General features: G+C 36.6%; 3 protein-coding genes and 2 long non-coding RNA genes across 6 annotated transcripts in view; 2 read left to right on the forward strand and 3 right to left on the reverse strand.

Annotated features, from left to right (window-relative positions):
• Positions 1-4,563, reverse strand: part of LOC128029364 (C2 domain-containing protein 3-like) — a 27,164-nt gene extending 22,601 nt beyond the window's left edge. Inside the window, exons 1-3 of the mRNA XM_052617124.1 lie at positions 4,362-4,563; positions 3,811-4,071; positions 5-162 (exon numbers count right to left, since the gene is read on the reverse strand). Of these exons, the coding sequence (XP_052473084.1) occupies positions 5-162; positions 3,811-4,071; positions 4,362-4,413 (471 nt within the window). The 5' untranslated portion in view covers positions 4,414-4,563. The remainder of the gene's footprint in view (positions 1-4; positions 163-3,810; positions 4,072-4,361) is intronic.
• Positions 1,046-2,655, forward strand: LOC128029369 (uncharacterized). The gene is made up of 2 exons (XR_008187367.1): positions 1,046-1,193; positions 2,047-2,655. It is a non-coding gene; the product is annotated as an uncharacterized LOC128029369 (long non-coding RNA).
• On the forward strand, positions 3,229-10,706 carry LOC128029370 (uncharacterized). The gene is made up of 4 exons (XR_008187368.1): positions 3,229-3,746; positions 3,889-4,095; positions 9,123-9,203; positions 10,565-10,706. It is a non-coding gene; the product is annotated as an uncharacterized LOC128029370 (long non-coding RNA).
• Positions 5,516-7,421, reverse strand: LOC128029367 (mediator of RNA polymerase II transcription subunit 29). Its single transcript, XM_052617128.1, has 4 exons — positions 7,142-7,421; positions 6,984-7,051; positions 5,985-6,069; positions 5,516-5,898 (listed from the first exon to the last, which is right to left on the reverse strand). Exons 1-4 carry the CDS (start codon positions 7,370-7,372, stop codon positions 5,674-5,676), a joined length of 609 nt encoding a protein of 202 aa, XP_052473088.1. The 5' UTR covers positions 7,373-7,421; the 3' UTR covers positions 5,516-5,673.
• LOC128029365 (uncharacterized) lies at positions 10,104-19,970 on the reverse strand. 2 transcript variants are annotated; one of them, XM_052617126.1, is made up of 14 exons: positions 19,744-19,970; positions 17,514-17,840; positions 17,076-17,384; positions 15,752-16,039; positions 15,515-15,662; positions 15,136-15,305; positions 14,753-15,040; positions 13,534-13,845; positions 12,936-13,223; positions 12,674-12,830; positions 11,789-11,949; positions 11,631-11,706; positions 11,257-11,287; positions 10,104-11,158 (listed from the first exon to the last, which is right to left on the reverse strand). In XM_052617126.1, the coding sequence occupies exons 1-14, from the start codon at positions 19,808-19,810 to the stop codon at positions 11,012-11,014; spliced, it is 2,769 nt and encodes a 922-aa protein (XP_052473086.1). In that variant the 5' UTR covers positions 19,811-19,970; the 3' UTR covers positions 10,104-11,011. The 2 variants fall into 2 exon arrangements, with proteins under 2 accessions (XP_052473086.1, XP_052473085.1); XM_052617125.1 differs by having other exon boundaries at positions 10,104-11,161.
• Between the last annotated feature and the right edge of the window lie 583 nt (positions 19,971-20,553).

Consider the following 20,553-nt stretch of genomic DNA (forward strand, 5'->3'; position numbering starts at 1 on the left):
CCACCTGAAGCTCTCCAAGTTTTTCTGATGACGGGGAAACAAGAGTGAAATATCCATTTATGGAGTGAGACAAAGACAGCCGGGCAATCCCAGGGACCTGCGCTCGAGCTATAGGCAAATGATCAACCTTTGTAAGCACATCCAGCACCAATGAGCCCATATCTGTGAAGAACGAATGATTAAATTCAGCTATGCATTAGAGATGTTCCGATACCCTTTTTCTCTTCCCGATACCGATTCCGATACCTGGGCTCAGGGTATCGGCCGATACCGAGTACTGATCCGATACCTGGGTGTATATCTGTATATACAGCTGTATATACTACTAGCCCTGTGTAAATTGCTAGAATTTTTTTATGGTGTGCTTCAGACAGATCCCTCAATAAAACATGAACAAATACATGGTGAACTACTGTATTTATTACAGTATTTTTATTATCTAACATGAATTTGACAGTATTATTTATTTTCTTATGCAAAAAAGAACTTCAAATGCAGCCAAAAATCTAACACCGCAAACTAAAAAAGGTATTTAAGTTTTACAATATAACTGTATAAAAAAACTGCAACAAATAAGTCTAGGAATATAAAAAAAAGATCTATTAATCAGATAATCTCTAACAAGTAAAAAACAAGTAAAAAACAAGCAACCATCTAGGCATAATTATTATTATTATAGAGATGTATTATTATTACTGTAGGCTACAACAGTAGCTTTATATATTGTCAATTTACTCATGTAAACCAAACATTTATTTTAATGGGCTGCCATGAAGATCTTTGAGTGTCTGTGTTTATGATATGACAGTATTCTCAAATGAAACGGTAAATTCTCATGAAGTGACGGTTTATGCGTTCGTGTCCTCATGACACACAGCAGAGACTACAAAACAGCGAGCTCTCGCGCATCTGTGCCAGTCACCCACAGAGATGTAGATTTTGCGGGAGTAATATTTAAATAGTATTTTGCAGTTTAATATTCACAGACACTAGTATATATTCGGCTACTGTCTGGAGCCCTGCGTTTTGACTTACACGGAAGAGAAGGGTATTCCTGCACAACCGGAGGCTACAGTTACAGGACCGCAATTCTGTGACCGCAGCTTTAGGACCCTAGTATTTTTGTAACAGCGCCACCTACTGTACTGAATCAACACTAATTAAAGATGGACGACGTGGACAGCAACCAGACGGTGAGTATCGATATTTAATTAAGTTTTATTTTAAAACGTTTAAACGGTGCAAAGTTTACATAGTGAGAACTGCTACCTATGAATTAATAATAAATTCCCACCAAATTAAGAATTTGTGAGCTAGTTTTATTAATTACTACGACGTTAATTCGTGGCTATGATTTCATAAATTATAATTGTGTTTTAATGACGAAGTATTATAAGTGAATCTAGCCTGCACATTAATTAAACTTATCAGATGACAAGAGCATGGTTGATGTAAGGTTTGTTAGATTTACCTGCAGCTTAATGTATTAGAGTGAATACTGGCTTAATAGTCGTTGTTTTACCATATTTAGGTATAAAATATATTTCATAATTAAACTTCACTGACTGCCTAGTTGCAGTATGTGTTAGCCTGTTGTTTTGGCATTATTTTGCAATGGTAAACTAGGCATTTGGCAATTTTAATAGTTTGTTACAATTTGGTCTAATCTGCAGGTCTATTCCACATACAGTTATACATTGCTATAATGTGTTAGTTTCTGTCATGTTCTGCATGGCCAATATGAAGTGATTTTATGGATTCGATTAGGCTCATTGTAGGACAGATGATTAAAAAAGGCACTAGGGATATTTTCATGATCTCAAAATATTCTAAACAAGTACACTCTCACTTTTCCAAGATACATATAACAATCAAAAAGGGAAATCCCTGCCCAAATTGAAGAGATGCACCACATGCTGCAAGGACTTTCACTTTTCATATATATATATATATATATATATATATATATATATATATTCCAGTTGAATATGTTAAACAAATGTTTCTTATTTATCTCTCTCTGTCTCTCGCTCTCTCTTTCTCTAGAGTTGAAGCCTACAGCCATTCTATCCATGCAGCAACTGATGGAAAAGGGGTTCACTTTGGTGCTGTTGTGATGTTGTCACAAAAATGACATGTAAATTCTGTACAGACCAAGAGTTTGGACACACCTTCTCATTCAAAGAGTTTTCTTTATTTTCATGACTATGAAAATTGTAGATTCACACTGAAGGCATCAAAACTATGAATTAACACATGTGGAATTATATATGGAATTATATACATAACAAAAAAGTGTGAAACAACTGAAAATATGTCATATTCTAGGTTTTTCAAAGTAGCCACCTTTTGCTTTGATTACTGCTTTGCACACTCTTGGCCTTCTCTTGATGAGCTTCATGAGGTGGTCACCTGAAATGGTCTTCCAACAGTCTTGAAGGAGTTCCCTGAGAGATGCTTAGCACTTGTTGGCCCTTTTGCCTTCTGTCTGCGGTCCAGCTCACCCCTAAACCATCTGGACTGGGTTCAGGTCCAGTGACTGTGGAGGCCATGTCATCTGGCACAGCACGCCATCACTCTCCTTCTTGATCAAATAGCCCTTGATGCCTTCAGTGTGACTCTATAATATGTATATAAATAAACATTCTTGAATCATTCTTGTGTCTTGTCTTGCTTCTCAACAACTTTTAAAATATTGGCAGTAATTTAGTGACTCCATACGCTGATTCCAACTTTAACTTACCTGATAATGAGCTAATTCACCTTAAGGAAGTGAATCAATATACTGTATAATTCAAGAGACATTTCAAGACTTTTACGGTTCTTCATTTATTACAATTGTTTTAACATTGATATACATCAATTTTACAAAATTGATATTTCATTTATATTTTGTGTAAATTCATGTTTAAATTTAAAATTGTGACTCAAAGCACACTTAGTAATTTAACTCTGCTGCATTTTGAAGCTTACATTTAAAAACATGCTACTGAGATTAATATATTGATGCTATATACAAAGTAACGTGACTGCAAACGTGACTGCAGTTTCAGGAACGCAGTTTACAACAGGATACTAGAACTGCGTTCCTGAAACTGCAGCCATCGCTATATTGGCCAGTACGGTAGGTGGCGCTGTCAGGAAAAACTAGGGTCCTAGAACTGCGGCCCAGATCTGCGGTCCTGAATCTGCAGCCTCCGGTTGTGCAGGAACATACTATTGACACGGAAGCGAATGAACGCAGTTGCCGGTACTGAATATACTCGAGAGTCTGTAACTACCGGTACTACAGAGACATACTGCTAACCACTGATCTATAATATAGTAGCGGCTTCACTGTCTTTTGGCAGTTTAGAATGTGATGAGTGATCCAGTCATATATAGATAAGGGCTGCTAACGCGTTTTCATTTCTTCTTCGCTGCTCTAAACAGGGGTTGCTTGTGGCAACACAGCACAACTTCCTGTGTTTTCAATGCATTTTGAGCAGCGAAGAAGAACCGTGCAGCGGTTAGGCAAAGCTTGCGGTCATAACTAGGTCTTTTTTAAGAAAATGGTATCGGATCGGTATATGGGTTCATGTACTCGCCGATGCCGATGCCAGAATTTGTTGTGGTATCGGAGATATTTCCGATACTAGTATCGGAATCGGAACAACTCTACTATGCATCACACAAATCAATTCAAGCCTTCTGCAGATTCAACTGAGATCGATTTAAGATCCGCTGAAACCCACACATGTGTAAAGGTAAATATGCCTCTCTAGGAACAGTCAGTAATCAGCCGTCACCTGTATAGCAGCCAAATCTAACCTGTCAAATAAGACGTCAGCTGTTTGGGTCCACATCGAACGGGAAAGCGGACTGTGGATTTGTCCCCCTTCTGTTCAGCATGTCCAGGCCTGAAGAAGGTGCCAGTGGAAGACTCTCCCCACCATCTGAGCCTGACCAGAGTCACAGGAGGAGGTCTGGGGATGGTCCACAGCACTTTACTCACCGTCACCCTCAGAAAACATCTCAGATGACCCTCCACCAGAGGAGGAACACTGCTGGATGGAGACACATCGCTCAGCACTGCAGTGAGATAGTAGGAAAGATGTGAGTTCATAATAATAACAGCGTTTCCTAACTTTCAGTGCCTGGAATAACGTTACAGCTGTTTATTTTTTACAGTCCGACTTCAAGTGCAGTCGACAACAAATAAGCATTGTCTGTCTAAAAACGCAGTGAGCATTAACATACTGTCTTGGTAGACAGACCACTATTTAGACGCAGGTTTTGTCCTCGCGAGGGTTACAAGGTTTTACATCTCTTTTAAAAAGAAAGTTGCGACAACTAACAACCTCCAAACCAATCCCACTGACCTCTCTTTCTGTTGTTTACACCCTTCGAGGGTTTCACACTTTTATTCTTCATTCCTTACATAGAGGGTGTTCCCAAATAATGTTATTAATGAATCAAAGATTTCATATTTCCTTGACAGTTGCGTTAACAAACATAATACCGCTGAGCAACGGCTCGACCAATCAGAGCCTGGAACGACTTCTTCTCTTTGCTCTGACAAGCAGTGAGAGGGGATTCTAGCGCCTCAAAAGGACAGATGTGAAATTACAGGGGAACGAATTGATACTGACATCCCAACACTAGTCACCGTAATCCCAGGATTATTTATTATACAGATTGCACACACACACACAGAGAGAGAGAGAGAGAGAGAGATAGATAGAGAGAGAGAGAGAGAGAGAGAGAGAGAGAGAGAGAAACAGATAGATGGATAGAATTTCTCATACACTGTATTTTTGCCCTGTGTGACAGTAATATTGTACTTTTTTATTTTCAGTGAGCCCTTAAGAGTGCAGGTCAATAATACATGATCTGTTGAAATGCATTATCAACTCAAATCACACATGTACACGAACAGTGCTATTCAAACAAACAAACAAACAAAAACTCTACAATCCATGTTATCTAGTCAAAGAACCGCACTTCATCTCCCTACTCAGTTCTATTCTGTTTGTATAAGGTATGTTTCTGAAGGAGTAAATTGGCTGCAAATGATCTGACCTATTCACATGTTTACAGTAAAAGATCTTCAAAGAGAAGCATGACTGGATTACAGGAAAAGTATTAAACCACAAAAGTGTGAGGTTGATGCAGAAATCTAAACCACTCAAAAAATAATTTTCCTTAATTCAGATAAAGCTTAAATAAAATATAATTGGATAAAAAAAGAAAGAAACTTAAATGCTAAATACTACAACTAAATTGGACATAAAACTTAATTAAAGCTAAACAGAATGTAAAAAACTAATAAAATGATAAGGCTTCAAACATTAAAATAAAAGCTAATTATAAATATGAATACTATAATAGCATGGAAATAATACTACATAACTCTTAATATATAAACAATACTAAAATATTCTTAGCAAATGAGTAGACAGCACCCATAAGATGCTTTTTAGATCAAAACAGTTCATAATAGCATGCAAACACACACACACACACACACACACACTTCTTTTAGATAATATATCATTTTAATTGTGTGAATACATTTGTCACAGTCGTAAACAGAAAAAAGGAGCTGAAAATACAAAAAATTATATTCTTTAATCAGCATCAAAGCTACGCAACATAAAAATAAAAAAGCAAACTCAATCCAGCTGGCAGCAATTAATTACAAGCTCCTTGACCCTTCCCAGCGATCTTCTTCGAGCACTCTAAGAGAGCATTATGAATGTCTTTAGCACATGAGATCTGTGATTTGATCATACTGAGATACTGAGAGTAAGACAGAGACTCTGTTTGCACGGTGTCCGGCTTCGTGGCTGTAGGTACGAGATTTGGAGAATGCTTTGTGCTGTCGATGCTCTGTGAGAGGCACTCGTGGGCCAGACGCTGAAGAAAAAAAACATCAGTTAATCAAAATGAAAAAAGTGCTTTGAATGACATTTTCAACAGAAACAAACACAGCGGTTTCTTACCAGGCAGAGCTCCAGTTGATCACAGAGAGCATAAAACTCCTCTAAACTTTTGTCAAACCGCTGAACTGCTGCATCATTACCCTTCCTACATTTTGAGAAATGAAATATAGTTTTTAAATATTACTTATTGGTTTATGCACTCAGAAATCTTTCTATCGAATATAATTTCTGCCACAGAATTTAAATAAATAATTGTGACATTTTATCTCACAACCCATCAATAACATGCAATGTCAGAATTATGGAAAGATATGAATTGTGAGGAAAAAAGTCACAATTACATTCTTAATTTTCATTCTGTGATGGAAATAAAAACAGAGTCATGAGGAAAAAACTCTGAATTCATATTGTTTATATATATTTTCCTAATTTTTAACCATCAGAATTGCAAGAAAAAAAGTCTGAATTGTGAAATTAAAAAGTCACAATTTTATTTGTTTATTCTGTGGCAAAAACAGGCTTATATATATATATATATATATATATATATATATATATATACACATGTATATAAATTGATAGACAGTACAGAGAATACATACAGTATTAAACACATGGGAAGATAACTCACAAACTGTAGTCTTTGTAAACTTATTCTTTTATCACATTGATTTAAATAGTTTAATACTGTTCCAAATTGAAACAAAAATACATAGAGAATGGAGATATATCCCATTTGTTGTTATTAACAGCATGAAGTGCATTAAACATTTTAATGTGTTTGAAAAACATAACCATAACCAAACATAACCCTTCTAAAGACAAAGACTTGTGAGAGTAATATGTAATCGTGTAACTTTAATCAATATAAACGTAACTGTAATCGGATTACGCGTATTTAAAATGTAAAATAATCTAATCACAAGTACTTTTTTGGAATTTGACTGAATCCAGATTACATGTAACATCAGTTACTACCCAGCACTGTACATACATGTACGCGTTTATGTACTGTATATTCATGAACCTGTTATGCACATAATAACAAGGGAGTCTCACTCTGTTGTTCTTCCGTTGTCAATAGCTGCATTCTGTCCAAAATTCAGTGAAGCAATGGTCATGACGTTCTGCAAAGATAAGAGTGTAAATTAATGTTAGTCTGGTGTTTCAGGCGAGCACTTTCAGTTCTAATGATCAACGAAAGGCGACAAACAAACCTGTAAACTATCTTTCAGAAGAGGAATCAGCATTTTGAATCTGTGAACGGGGTCGAAATCTTGTTGTTGACTGAGCTGCTGCTGCTGCTGTTGTTGTTGTTGCTGTAAAACAGCCGCTTGCTGAGCGCCCATCTGAGCATTAGTGACCATATGCTGCTGCGACGCCATTGTTGACATGAATGAGAGAGTCGACCACTTCCGCTGGAAGCTGCTCTCACGGATATGAACCATAGAGCAAACGTTGCTAGCTAGTTTAGCTAGTAGCTGTTGAGACAGAAATGTCGCCTTCCCCCAGGTGGCGCTAGATAGAAGACTCTGAGCCGGATCGGTCATCCTCCTGACCGCACTCTGGGCTACTTCATTAATGACACTTAAATAACTGACAAACTTAAGACGGCGGTAATGTACTTCGTTTTCAAACCGCCAAATAAAAAACACAGAAGAAGAATATATATATATATATATATAAACTTAACTATTTAGATACAATAAAAACATGTTTAAAAGATTTGGGTTGAAAGCGTACAAGAGAAAATAATATATTTAACTTATTATTTGCATAAGCGAACAACCGGTCTGCAAATATCATGCGCGTAAAGTACACTAGTTCATTTCAAGTCTGACTCTTTTACTGTCTATGGTCTGACTGACATGAAAGGAATAACTTCATTATCTGAATATCTGAGATTAATCTTTAATCGCTAGTGTTGTCATTGGGTCGGGAACCAGACAGTTGTTTATTTTTCACAATGAATGAAAAAACAAGTGTCTCAAAATCTGATAAACAGCAGATTTAAATAAGAGTGGTTTCATAAACCAGATGGCGTCACCATGGTTGAAATAAAATCAAATGGCGCCATCTAGAGGAACATTTGTGGCACTGTCAACTATTGTTTTAACAATAAATAAACAAATTTTAAATAGATTTAGTTAATTATATGACTAACCACATCAATGCAATACAATACAATGATGTTTTGAAAAATGTACAAATCAACATCGCTCAAAAGCCTGATTAATCATATTTGATATTCATATTTAACATGATAAAAAAAAACATGCATAATCAAGTACACCTAAGTTACTTCAGTCCATTAAGTGTTCGTCTTAAAATATTATTAACTTATATTATCAACAGTACTAACAATAACATAAAAGTTATTTTTATATGTACTTTATAAAAATCAGCAAAGACAAATAAAGATGAGTGAATCATAACCTTAAGTTTACATTACTAGGCCTATACTTGCAAAAAAAGAAATAAAATAAACTACTATCAGATGGCAGATAAATCAGGTTTTTCAGCAAAGTTTTGATTTTAGAGGCCTTTAAGAGGAAATTGTCATATCATATTTGATATTTGGTCATTACAGAATCAAAACTAGTTTGCACAAACTTGTAACTGAAAAAATGTAATACCTTATGGTTACACAATATATGTATAAAACATGTAGAGTTAATTGAAGCCAGAATCTTACCTGAGAGATGGAGAAATATAGTTTAGAGAAATGTCACCAAGGCATCTCTCTTTAAGTACACTTTTAAAAAGTGATCTTGTAATAATGCCAAATTAACGGGTTTAGCTCATTATCATTACGTTTAAATATATTTTATTTGAATTAAAAAAAGTACTTATTTCCATGTGTTGATAAACATAGGCCACCAGAATGAATATAATTGTAGCTTAGATACTTATTGAATAGAAATCAATCATTAGAAATGACATTAAAGCATATTTTAGTTTAGCATTAATGCTTGTCGTTTCATTCGTCAGTACACTTTACCTTATTGGGGCTGTTATTTTAAAGACAACGGGAATAATCATGAAATTACATAATATATTAATAGCCAGTGGGAATTTAAACTTTTAATTTTGAACAACAACAAAAAATATACCTTATTATTATGTATCTTGGTTTATCAAAATGAACTGTTCAAAAGTAAGTATTTTAAGGTGGCTCTGTTTTTTACTTGTTCACAGGTAGATATTGCTGTTTTCTTTCTGGGAGAAAAAAAATCTGGGAGAATTTTTGACAGAAGCAAACAGAGTCCTGGTGATGGGGTAACTGTCTTATTTCATATATTTCATAGATTTGTGTTTGTTCATTGGTGCATTGTCAAGTCTGGGCTTCAAGCTAGTCGATAAGATATTGTGCAATTTATTCCAGAGAACATCATTCAGATGTTTAGATGAATGATGAATGTTTAATCAAACACACCTGAACAAGGTCTAAGGGTAACTAGAAAGCTACAGGCCACCCCTGATTTATTTTATAGATAGACTTTCTATTAAAAACTGACAAACATGCAAATAATCAAGGACTGTTATCAAAAATCTATTAAATCACTTGAAAAATCTCCTTAATTATCATAAAGGATTGTCAGTTGCAGGTCTAATGCTGTATTAGGGATGGAAAATCAGCGTTGCAGACTAGAACTGTGCCTTTCTGATAGTATGTTGATTAATAATGGAATATATTAACAACAACACTAATATAAAATGTCATCAGATTTTCAAATAATGGAGATAGCAATAGATCGTAATGTAGTAATCAAAATGTAGCATAATGAACTAGAGCTGTTCAGAAGGTATCTATTTTGTTATTTTTTCAGGACACATTTCTACTGTTTAGAATTCATAAAGACACGGAAAGCACCTGCGAATGTGAATAAAGTTGATTTTCAACTTAAACCTTGTCTTTACAAGAAACTTTAAATATTAACAAAACGTTAATATTTTGCTTTTTTATGTATGGACTGTGTATGAATGGTTTGTCAGCAGTAATTCAGTTTCGAGGGTCAGATCTCCCCATAGTGTTGTATGTTTTGTAAATCAATGTAAAAGGAAACTACATTTAATTGAGAAAAAAAAATACATGTGATATTCAATGAATTTTCTCATATATTGACTTATGATTGGATAATAGTTTTTAACTGACAAAACAAACAGAGTCGAAAACTATTTAAACTTATCAAGTATTTTATTGTATTTTTACAAGAATCAGAGTCACATTATTTACCCTGGAGATGCCTAAACATCTTAGCGCAACACAAAGCTGAAACAAAGACTGAAGCTTGTGAATCTTATAACTAAAATATCAGACTGGACACATCAGGCCCAGATGTGGATTCCCTCATTTTATACTGTATGATCAGCAGAGGACGCTGCAGCGTTACAGAGTCAGTCAGTTTGTCTGCTACAAGATCAATTACAATGAAAACAAGATAGAAAACCCCAGTCAGACTCTTAAAGTATACCTCTGTGTGAATAAGAACATATCAGAACATCTGTGTAAATCAGAACAGTCTTTAAAAGTAGTAGAACGTTTAAAAATGTGCGTAGAATATTTCTGAAACAATGCTACTTATCAAAGGAAATCATAATGCTGAAAGTAATACCAAGCTACTTCATTTTCCTTACAGATGGTATTTATAATTGAGGAAGAAGAACAGCTACATATCAGAAACACCAACTGCAAAGTGTATATACTGTACAGTGGGGTCCAAAACCCCTGAGACCACTAAAGAATAGTTCATCCAGAAATAAACATTTGCTTAAATGTGCTCACCCATGTATGCAGATGAGTTGTTTCTTCGTCTGAAAAGATTTGGAGAAGTTTTGGAGAAACCTGAAACATGCAGTGATGGTCTGGAGTGCTGTGGATTATTGTAATTTTTCCAGATGTGTTCAGATGAAACAATTAGTCTAAAATCGTGGATGGCCTGATGTTGAGTAAACTTTCAGCAAAATCTGACTGAAAATGAATACATTTCTTAAACAAGGCCCCCTTTTAATGCACGCAAGCTGTGATGAGCTCCACAAGTATGTGCAAAAACTTATACATAACGTCATATAATTCAACAAGTGGGTCACACGGTGCTTTTAGCATCAAACACAATGGAATAGTGCACAAGCTCAGCATAGTGCGACCCAGCCGTGCCTGGAATCACCGTCTTGTCTGGGGAGTGAGGGTCCTGCATTAGAGCTGCTAGAGACTCACGCTCTCTTCTGTCTTTCTTCTTTGAAAAAAAATAAAAATAATAATAATCAAATCAGTTTTTGATATCTATTGGACAAGCTATAGTTGCAATTATATAACCCTCTGTCTTTGTACCTTTTGTGATGATTGACTTCTCCCACTTTTGCTAGAAAGAAATAAGATTAGGAAATTTATATCAAGGGGGATTTTTTTTTTTCTAAAACAAAAAGCCACAGAAACTTTTGCAATTCAAATTGACATGTCTACCACTAAGACATGAGCAGTCTGTTTATGTCGCAGGAATAGCAGAGATGTGGTAGAGATGTGGTCTCGTACTGCCAGCCTGTGCAAGCCACCATGTATCCTGTTTATGAACACTGTGCATGCCATTGGTCTAGGTAAGATACCTTGCTTCCTGTTTGCCTTCACTGTTCTCACCTGTATGGTATAATATCCAAAAAGAAAACAGCTGAATTTTATTTAGTTTGTTAGAAAGCGAGTCTACTCACCAGAGGACAGCCAGAATGATAATCAGGATGAGGGTGATTGCAGCGGCTGATGTGGAACAAATAGTGATGAATATCACTGTGGGAAACAGACGTTCATTACCCCGATTGACCATAATTCCGTCTGCTGATAATCTAGGCCTGATATGTGTAAAACTCACTGTGTTGAGTCTCTTCACTAGTTACATCCACCCGAATGAAAACTTTAGCTGTGTGGTGGTGGTACGAGACGTGGCATATGTACAGTCCTGCATCCAGTTCAGACACTGGTTCTGTAAAAACCAGTGCCATTCCCGCGGTGTCAGCTGCCGACCCGTCCTCCCTGGGATGAGAAAAATTCAGAGACGTCTCAGATGACAACTTGGGAAAAAAAAGTCTATTTTTCTCTAGAAACTGAAAGATGGACGATCTAGAAGAGTTTTGGTCAAGATGTCTGAAATTAGCACAAACAAAACTGAAAAGTTAAAGGGGTAGATCACACAAAATGACACTTTTATCCAATACAACTTACAGTACATTCAGGCTCTAAATTTTTTTTTCACAGTATGTGTGTTCCCTGGGACCCAAACCCACAACCTTTCGCATCGCAAACACAATGCTCTACCACTGAGCCACAGGAGCACACACAATTTTCACAAAAGTCTTAGTAATCTTAGTAAAATTCATTTTTTCTAACATGTCTATATATTATTTATTTATTTTTATTTATTAGGTTAAAGTAATTTAGCTTTAGGTATTTTAGTACTTAAGGTTAAACTAAATTATTTTTTTTTAAGTTGAATAATTCTACTGGTAAGAGGGCACCACATTTATTGTATAGCATAAATAATCCTTTAGTAAAACATGAATGTGAAAGCATTAACTAGCCCTTGTCTTCTCTATGTTACTCTCTGGATGTCCGAAATGAAAGAAAAAACAGTGTGCAGTATTTAGGTTTTGAGAACTGTGCAATAGGCCATGGTACATTAATGAACTGTTTTTCTGTGCGGCAACTTTGAATTCTTGAGTATTTTGTGCCTTATTTAAGCATGCTCTACTCAACATACCTGTAACATATTGTCTTGTACAATGGAGCATTGCCATGGGCTCTGAGATGTATCTTCTGATTCGAGAGGTTTTCTTGCAGTGCTAAACGATGCTCATTCTGGCCATGACTTCTACGATCAAGTGTGGTTTTGTTTAAAACCTCAATACTTGAAATAGCTGAGTGAACGATAAAGCAGATTGCATTCAGCAAATAAAATACATTTACTGAAAGAACAGCCAGAAATTGTGCCAGTCAGTATTTTGGGGTTAAGGAATGCTTACAATATTTTGGAACTCGTATTTTCCGCCTCTCATCCCTGCCGAGCTTGTTCTGGATCAGACATGTCAAATCTTTCCCCTCATACTGACTGAGTTGAAATTCATGAGTTGAATTGACTTCTACTTTAATTCCGTTATATTTGACCTCGGTAGTCGCTTGAGTTACAGCGTCTTCATCAGGAAGGACCCAGGAGATGTTGGGTTTCACCCCATCACCGCTGTACTCACACACTGCATGCCAAATCTCAGTGTATCTCTCTTCACCCAGAAACGCGCGGCTTGCAGATGGCCCTGACAGCAAAGACGTTTTCATTACTTCATTATTGTGTTAATTTTGTAAAAGCAACTGTTCAAGCTGTTCTTGTCATTGTAGTGGTCATTTTAGGGTTTTAGGTTTTCATCAACTGCTGTCAATTAAACTTGATTATTTCTTTAAATTCAAGCTATAAGAAGCATAGCAGTTTCACGGTGATAATTAGGTCATGTTTAAAAAGTATGAATGGACTGATTTGTAGCTTTCTTATGCAATCACATTAATACTTTTCTAAGTGTGGCTCAAGTGTCAAACTACTTTTGGGGTTAATGTAATAGTAAAACTTACTCAAGGATGGGAGGACGATGCTCTTGTTCTCTGGTTTCTCTAACCCTTGAAGCTCAACCACACAGGTCACGGTGCATCCGGCATGTGAGTGAATAGGAATACGCACCCTGCTCTGAGCAACATTCACATGATCCTCCTGAAACGCAGATTGAGTCATTGCACATTCACTAGAGCTCGTATCAATGCCATGGCGCTCGACAGTCCAGGTGATGTTTGTTGCCGGGGTCTGGCTCTGCACTGAACACACCAGCCATGCATATGTCATGCCATTGTCCCATTCGACACCAGACTGCAGGGTTATATTCGGTGGTGCTACAACCAGAAAACGAACTACATGTCAGAATTTTTGATAGATGGCTCTGTTTTAAAACCTAGTATGCTGCCTATGTAAACAGCATGCATCTATCCATCCATTGTTCTATACAATCCATACCTCCATCCACCTATGCATTCATCCACCTATCTATTCATCCACTTATCAATCCATCCATCCATCTACTGTTCATCCACCTGTCCATTCATCCACCTATCTATTCATCCACTTATCAATCCATCCATCCATCTACTGTTCATCCACCTGTCCATACATCCACCTATCTATTCATCCAGTTGTCAATCAATCCATCCATCCATCCATCCATCTACTGTTCATCCACCTATCAATCAATCAATCAATCAATCAATCAATCAATCAATCATTCATTCTATTATCATCATTGTACTATAATCTACCATTCATCAACCTCTCCATCCATCTATAGTTCTATCCAACCATCCAGGTATCCACCTATCTATTCATCCACTTATCCATCCATCTATCTACTGTTCATCCACGTATCTATTTATCAATTCATCCATCCATTGTTCTGTTGATCGGTTAATCCATCCATCCATCCATCCATCCATCCATCTATCATTCTATTATCACCATCATTGTACTATCATCTATCTATTCGTCAAACACTCCATCCATCTATGGTTCTATTCATGCATCCATCTATCATCCATCCATCCATCCATTGTTATATTATCATCATTATACAATCCATCCATCCTTCCATTTGTCCACCTATCACTCCATCTACTATTCCATCCATCCATCCATCCATCATTATCCATCATTCTGTTATCATCATTATACTATCCATCCATCCATCAATCCATTTGTCCACCTATCAATTCATCCTTCCATCCATCCATCCATCCAACAATGTCTTACCACACACAGGAAGAGCAATCTGCCGCCTTTCTTTTTCCATGAAGTCAGGATGGTCGACTACGCACTCAACTACATATCTGCGGTTCATGCAGCTAAACACAGTCAACACACTTCTGACAGAGAAAGATCCATTAAGGTGTGTGTCTTCAGACTGAATTGTACTATTAATCTCTTGTGGAAGAATCCAGGACACATTTGCAGCGGGAACAGCATTGGATGCCAAACACTCAATGTGAACAGAGCCTGAATTTTCTACTGAATTCACACTGATATTTGGGGGAAATGTCACTAAAAGTAAAAACAAAGCATGTTTACAGTCAGTTTACAATCTTTAGTTGTAGAGTGTAGAATATCAACACTGAGTGATGGCAAATATAAAGTACCTGGCAGTAGGACTTTTGGATTTACTTTGATTGTGAAGTGCAGAGAAGCCTGATGTCTACGGTAGGAGGCCTGACAGAGATATTGTCCGACAAGGTGCAGCTCTACGGGTCCTCTGATAAAGAGATCACTGCCAACCACATCCACATCTTCAGGCAGTGGTTGGCCTTGCCTTGACCAAGTGATAAAAAAGTGCAAAGCAAGCATTTCACAACTTGTCTCAATGCTTTTATTCTGTGAAGAACACACTACAATCTAATACTTAAATTTTTATATTGTGTATAAAATTGACTCTATCATTTTGTTGTATCAGTGCTCGTTTTTTATTTCAATTTTACGCACGTATTCAAGGCCTTCAGTGATAATATTACTTCATCTTACCTGGAACATTTCATTTTAAAACTTGGTACATTGCCTACAACTTCCATCCTGATTGTAATATCCGTGTCCCCCTCCACAAGCACCAGTGAAGTCTGATTCTCAATGTTAATGCCATAATCAAGGTCTTTCAGCTGAAGTGAGGAAAGATCTAGATGGGAAAAAGGTTTACGAATTAAAAAGTGCTTCAAATATTCTACACATGTGCATCTATTCAGTTTAAATAGTGCTGGTACTCACAGTAAATTGGCAAAGTGATTGTCCTTGAGTTTATGAACGGGAGAAACGTGTAGTTAAAGACACAAATGATATTTTCTCCTTCATAAGGATCTGAAGGGAACCAATATGAACTGATAACTGAATCTGTCCTGGAGACATTTCTCTCTAAAGGTGGCATGTTTTTGAATTCAGGCAGTATCCATGTGATATTTGGATGTGGCCTCCCTCCTGTTGCTGTACATATGACCTCTTGAAAGTCTTCTCCTCCTTCTTGGACCAGGGAGGTCTCCATGCTTATAACAGGAGACACTGTTAAAAAGAAGAAAAGTGCCAATAAGAACAGAGGAAGTTCATGAAAAAGAGACAGGTCTTTTCTTTGTATGTCTGAGAATAATCTTAAGGTTAAACTAGCATACATTTGAGTTTAGAGGAGTTTGAACAGCTGCTCGGTCTGTTTACCAAGCTGTTGGAGACACTTACTCCAGCTCCAAGCAAGGTACTTTCTCAGTGAATGAAAGACACTTGGTTTAGATGTCATGATTCAAGAAGTGATAAAAGATTAAGTCACCAAACATTTGCTACACTTGCAAAAACCTGTTCGCTAACCAAATGCAATATAGTTTAGCATTTAGCGCAGGAGTATTTCAATTAAGCTGAAGTCGTTCATTTCAGCCTCAACACTACTACTATAGGCAAACACTTTACGGATTGTCTTCTAAACCAAAATTACAGGTCAATAGTCCGTCTTGCTCTATTACCGCTAAGGTAAAGCAGAAGGTAAACACAATTTTATCTGATCAGGTTTGCAAGTTTAAGAAACTGCACTGTGCAAATTCTTACTACATTTTTGGGCTGGTATTGTTAATCGATTTGCATAACTTTTTTGTGAATCAGGCCTGAAAACAAGCAAATAAACTGTTTGCTGTGAGAACAATTCTTGCTGAGTTCACCAGCATTCATAAGTTTGATTAGCAGGCATTTTTTTAAATAAATGGTAATATATGGTTAATAAATAAATAAAAAGGTTATTTAATAAGTGGTAATAAATACAGAACTACTGATGTTTACTCTTCACAGTTTTGCAGTTTTTGATTTCTACAAGGATGTTCTTTGTGGTCAGACATCTGCTGCAAATGTGACAGTACCACAGGAAACACATGTGGCCTTAGTGCAAAGAGCAGACAATAGGAGAATGAAACTTGTTTTCTCAGTTCTGTGTTTAAGGTTTCATTCTGAACAAATTAGCCAGTGCAAAAGTACACACAACTAACTTATGTTGTCTTGCACACTCTGGCTTTTCCTAATAAAACGATCTCTTTTTATTGCCTATCGAAACAGAACTTACCAAATGTGTCTACCTCTACGTTGGCTCTTTTGGGTTCAGTAAAAGCTGGATGCTCAACCACACAGGTGACAGTGCTCTCATTGTTCATAATTAGGGGGAAGCGAAGTACACTGATTGAACTGGTTGTGCCATTGGGATGAACTGGATTAATCTTGTTCACGGAGAAGATGTCGTCTCTTGGAAGGGCACCAGAGATCTCCCATCTAATCACAGCCTCAGGCTTGGCACCGGAGGCAGAGCAAGTGACAGCGTGGTAGATGGTCCCATTCACAACTTCCTCTTTCAAAGTTATGTCAACATCAGGACGAGCTTAGAGACAAAACAGAGGTTCGATGATTTTTTCCCCCAATGGTTTTCAATAGTTTACACATTCGTCATGTCATTTCAAACTCATATGCTTGCTTTTTTTCTGGGCAAAATGCGTTTTTGTATACTCACCGATAACACTGAGATACGTGGTGTCCTTTGTTTCATCCTCTTCAGAGTCAAAGACACATGTGTATTCTCCCTCTTGATCAAAACTAGTCACGTTCACCTTTACAGTAAGGTTTGTAATTGATGCCGGGATGTCAAAGTTTTCTCTGTTGAAAAAATTGGTACTGAATTTGTAGCCTGCCATTTTCCTCGCCTTCTTTGTAGAATCTAAACGGTTCCAGGAGGAGAACAAGATGTTACTTTGTCCAGTGTACAGACAGCGCAGGTAGACCTCCTCTCCCAAAATCCCTGTCACTCTTTGGTCAAGAACCAAGTCTCTGGTCTCCAAATCTTTATAAAAATAAAACAGAGGAAGGAATATTACTCAAAGATTTAATGACATAGTCCATTACAGTAATCGTTCAGCCAAGAACTCTTTTAATTTGTTCTTTGCACCCATTGTGTAACCCCTATAAAGCACAGTCGGGGGAAATGTCAGCACTTGGCACTCTTTACAAACTTAGACGGATTTCTTCATTTGAGATAGGGCTGCCGACAAAAGGATTTCTTGACATGTCCATTTAACACCCCCTAACATTTTGTGAAATGAATACTGAAGGGCGTATATTATGCAACAGAGTAAATTAAGAAACCACTTTCTTAAAAGAAAAGAAAAAAGAAAAAGTCAGTCAAAAATGTCTGTCATTATTTACTTACCCTCTTGTGGTTCCAAACCCAAAAGACTTAAGATAAAAATAGAGATTTTGAAAAATGACCTGGCCATTCTTTTCCGTATAATTAAAATTAATGGAGACTGGGGCTGTCAAACTTAAAAAGAATTGCACGCCATATTGCAAGGCTTCTGAAGTTATGTGATAAGTTTGTGTGAAGAACAGGCCCAAATTTAAGTCATGTTGACTACTTTTATGGTGCTTCTGCCTCCTTTTTGCATCCTGTCCCTATCATTGTGATGGAAAAGAGGGGCCAGCACATTATTCAAAATATCTGCATTTGTATTACAAGGAAGAAAGTAAGTCATGTATCATTTGAAATTGCATGAGGGTAATTAAATGACGGAAATGTAATTCTATAAAGACCAATGACATTTTCTCGCTGTTTACAAAAGCTAAAAGTACCTCAAAAATGCATTAGGCAATATTTCCTACAGTGTAAAAAAAAAACGCATAAGGCCCTGATTACAAAAGTGACATCACACGCAGCATGCATAGAGTCTAGAATGGAAATTGAGATGCTTTGCACAAAAGGAAGCAGATGTTTTTGGTTTTTCAGTCATGTGACAAGACTTTCCAACACAGGTCTTTTGCACAAATGCTGCGTGCTGCTGCAAACCGCACACATACCACTGTACGTCATTTAACTGATTACATGCGAACACAATTCTGTGTGTTCAAAATCACAGCCTTTGCATGCGTCATTACTACCCTGATTTGACGATGTTCCGAATCTGATGGCTTGAGCAAGAAAAATAAAAAATAAATAACTAAATAAATAAAGCCAGCAGAACACACAATTGCAAGAAGCATTTTTTTGCCATCTGAAAAAAGCATCTTGCATTCTGCATTGCTACTGTATGTTAACTGAACAATTGAAACCACATTTTTCTTGTTCGTAAGAATTTAATCTGATTTAATCTTTTCCAGGGATATAATTTCATCAGTACTAAATACAAGACACAACTGATTGTTTCCATGCACCAGCATTTATTAGTTTCAGAATGAAAGGATAAGTGGTTCAATGTTTTTCTCAAATAAGGATGTCTGGCGAAGGACAGTGGAAATGCCTAAAGCAGAATTTGTCAAAGAATCTTCGTTCATTGCACGAAGCTTTTCTCACTGAGCAACCGATTTTATCATGCTTATCATCACATACTCAAAACCCTCAAAAAAAAATCAAAATAACAATAGCAACAATTCAAACAACAGGCTACTTTAAAGAAACAGTAACAATATTAATTATGCACAATTGCAAAGCCTGCCAGAAATTCTCATTCCCTCCCTTTTCTCAGGAAACGTCTTCTCAGTGTGAGCAAAGTGACAGACTCAGATGAAATGCACATGTTGTGTGTTCAAGTATCTAACCATATTCTATTAATTCACATTATATCCAAATCGGTCTGTTATTATACATAGGCAATCGGAAAATATGCAAGCTATTCAAAAGGGCCAGAAAACACAACAGCATCATCTGATCAAATTAAGCAAAAATAATGAAATCTGAGATAATATGAACCTACCTTGCATGTCCCCTCTGTGAGCAAGATTTAGAATAATTGCTGAAATAAAAAATATTGGCAGGCCCATGTTGAAGTCATTAAAGAAGGCAACTGGAGCAAAAAACAGTTCAATGTATGTGCCAGGGTGTGTGTGTGTGTGTCTGTGTGTGTGTCTGTGTGTGGTTGAATCTGTTAGTCTGCGGGACAGAAGAGGTCATAGTCAGCTGCTAGAGAAGTGTGTGAATGTGTGTGTGCTCCTCACCCCAAACCCCAAAAATAGTCAGGCTTTGAATAACCCCGAAACTGCCTGTCTACACTACATTTGTAGATCATTACTTCAAAAATAACTCTCATGCCTATTTATTATGGTCATAGATATGATCTAGCATCTTTGCCCTGGATGTTTTGATGTGACAACCTGTTAAGTTTATGATAATGAGATTATAATGAGATGATGAGTTGTTTGTATAAAAACAACAACAACAACAACAACAAAAAAACCCACACATTAAGAATGATATGACAAACTTTAAATTTAAATTTAAATGTTGATGACATTTTACTGCCAACCATTTGGACCAGATTGGTTCTATTAACATACTTGTACATTAATCAGCAAAATTATTAAATGCAGATTAATTTTTCTGATTAAATAGAACAATTTGTGTTCACAGAAAAAAAGTAAATCTCATTGTGTAGACGCAGTCTAAACAGCTTTTCAGCCCCTGTCACTAAGAGTATAACCTCTATTCGCTTACAACTGTCAAATTAGTCAGTTATCATTCTTAGTCATACATCCTCTTTCAGTCCTGTTGAGAAGTGAGTTGTAGA

This window comes from Carassius gibelio, chromosome A15 (assembly GCF_023724105.1).
Source record: "Carassius gibelio isolate Cgi1373 ecotype wild population from Czech Republic chromosome A15, carGib1.2-hapl.c, whole genome shotgun sequence".
NCBI classification, from domain to species: Eukaryota; Metazoa; Chordata; class Actinopteri; order Cypriniformes; family Cyprinidae; genus Carassius; species Carassius gibelio.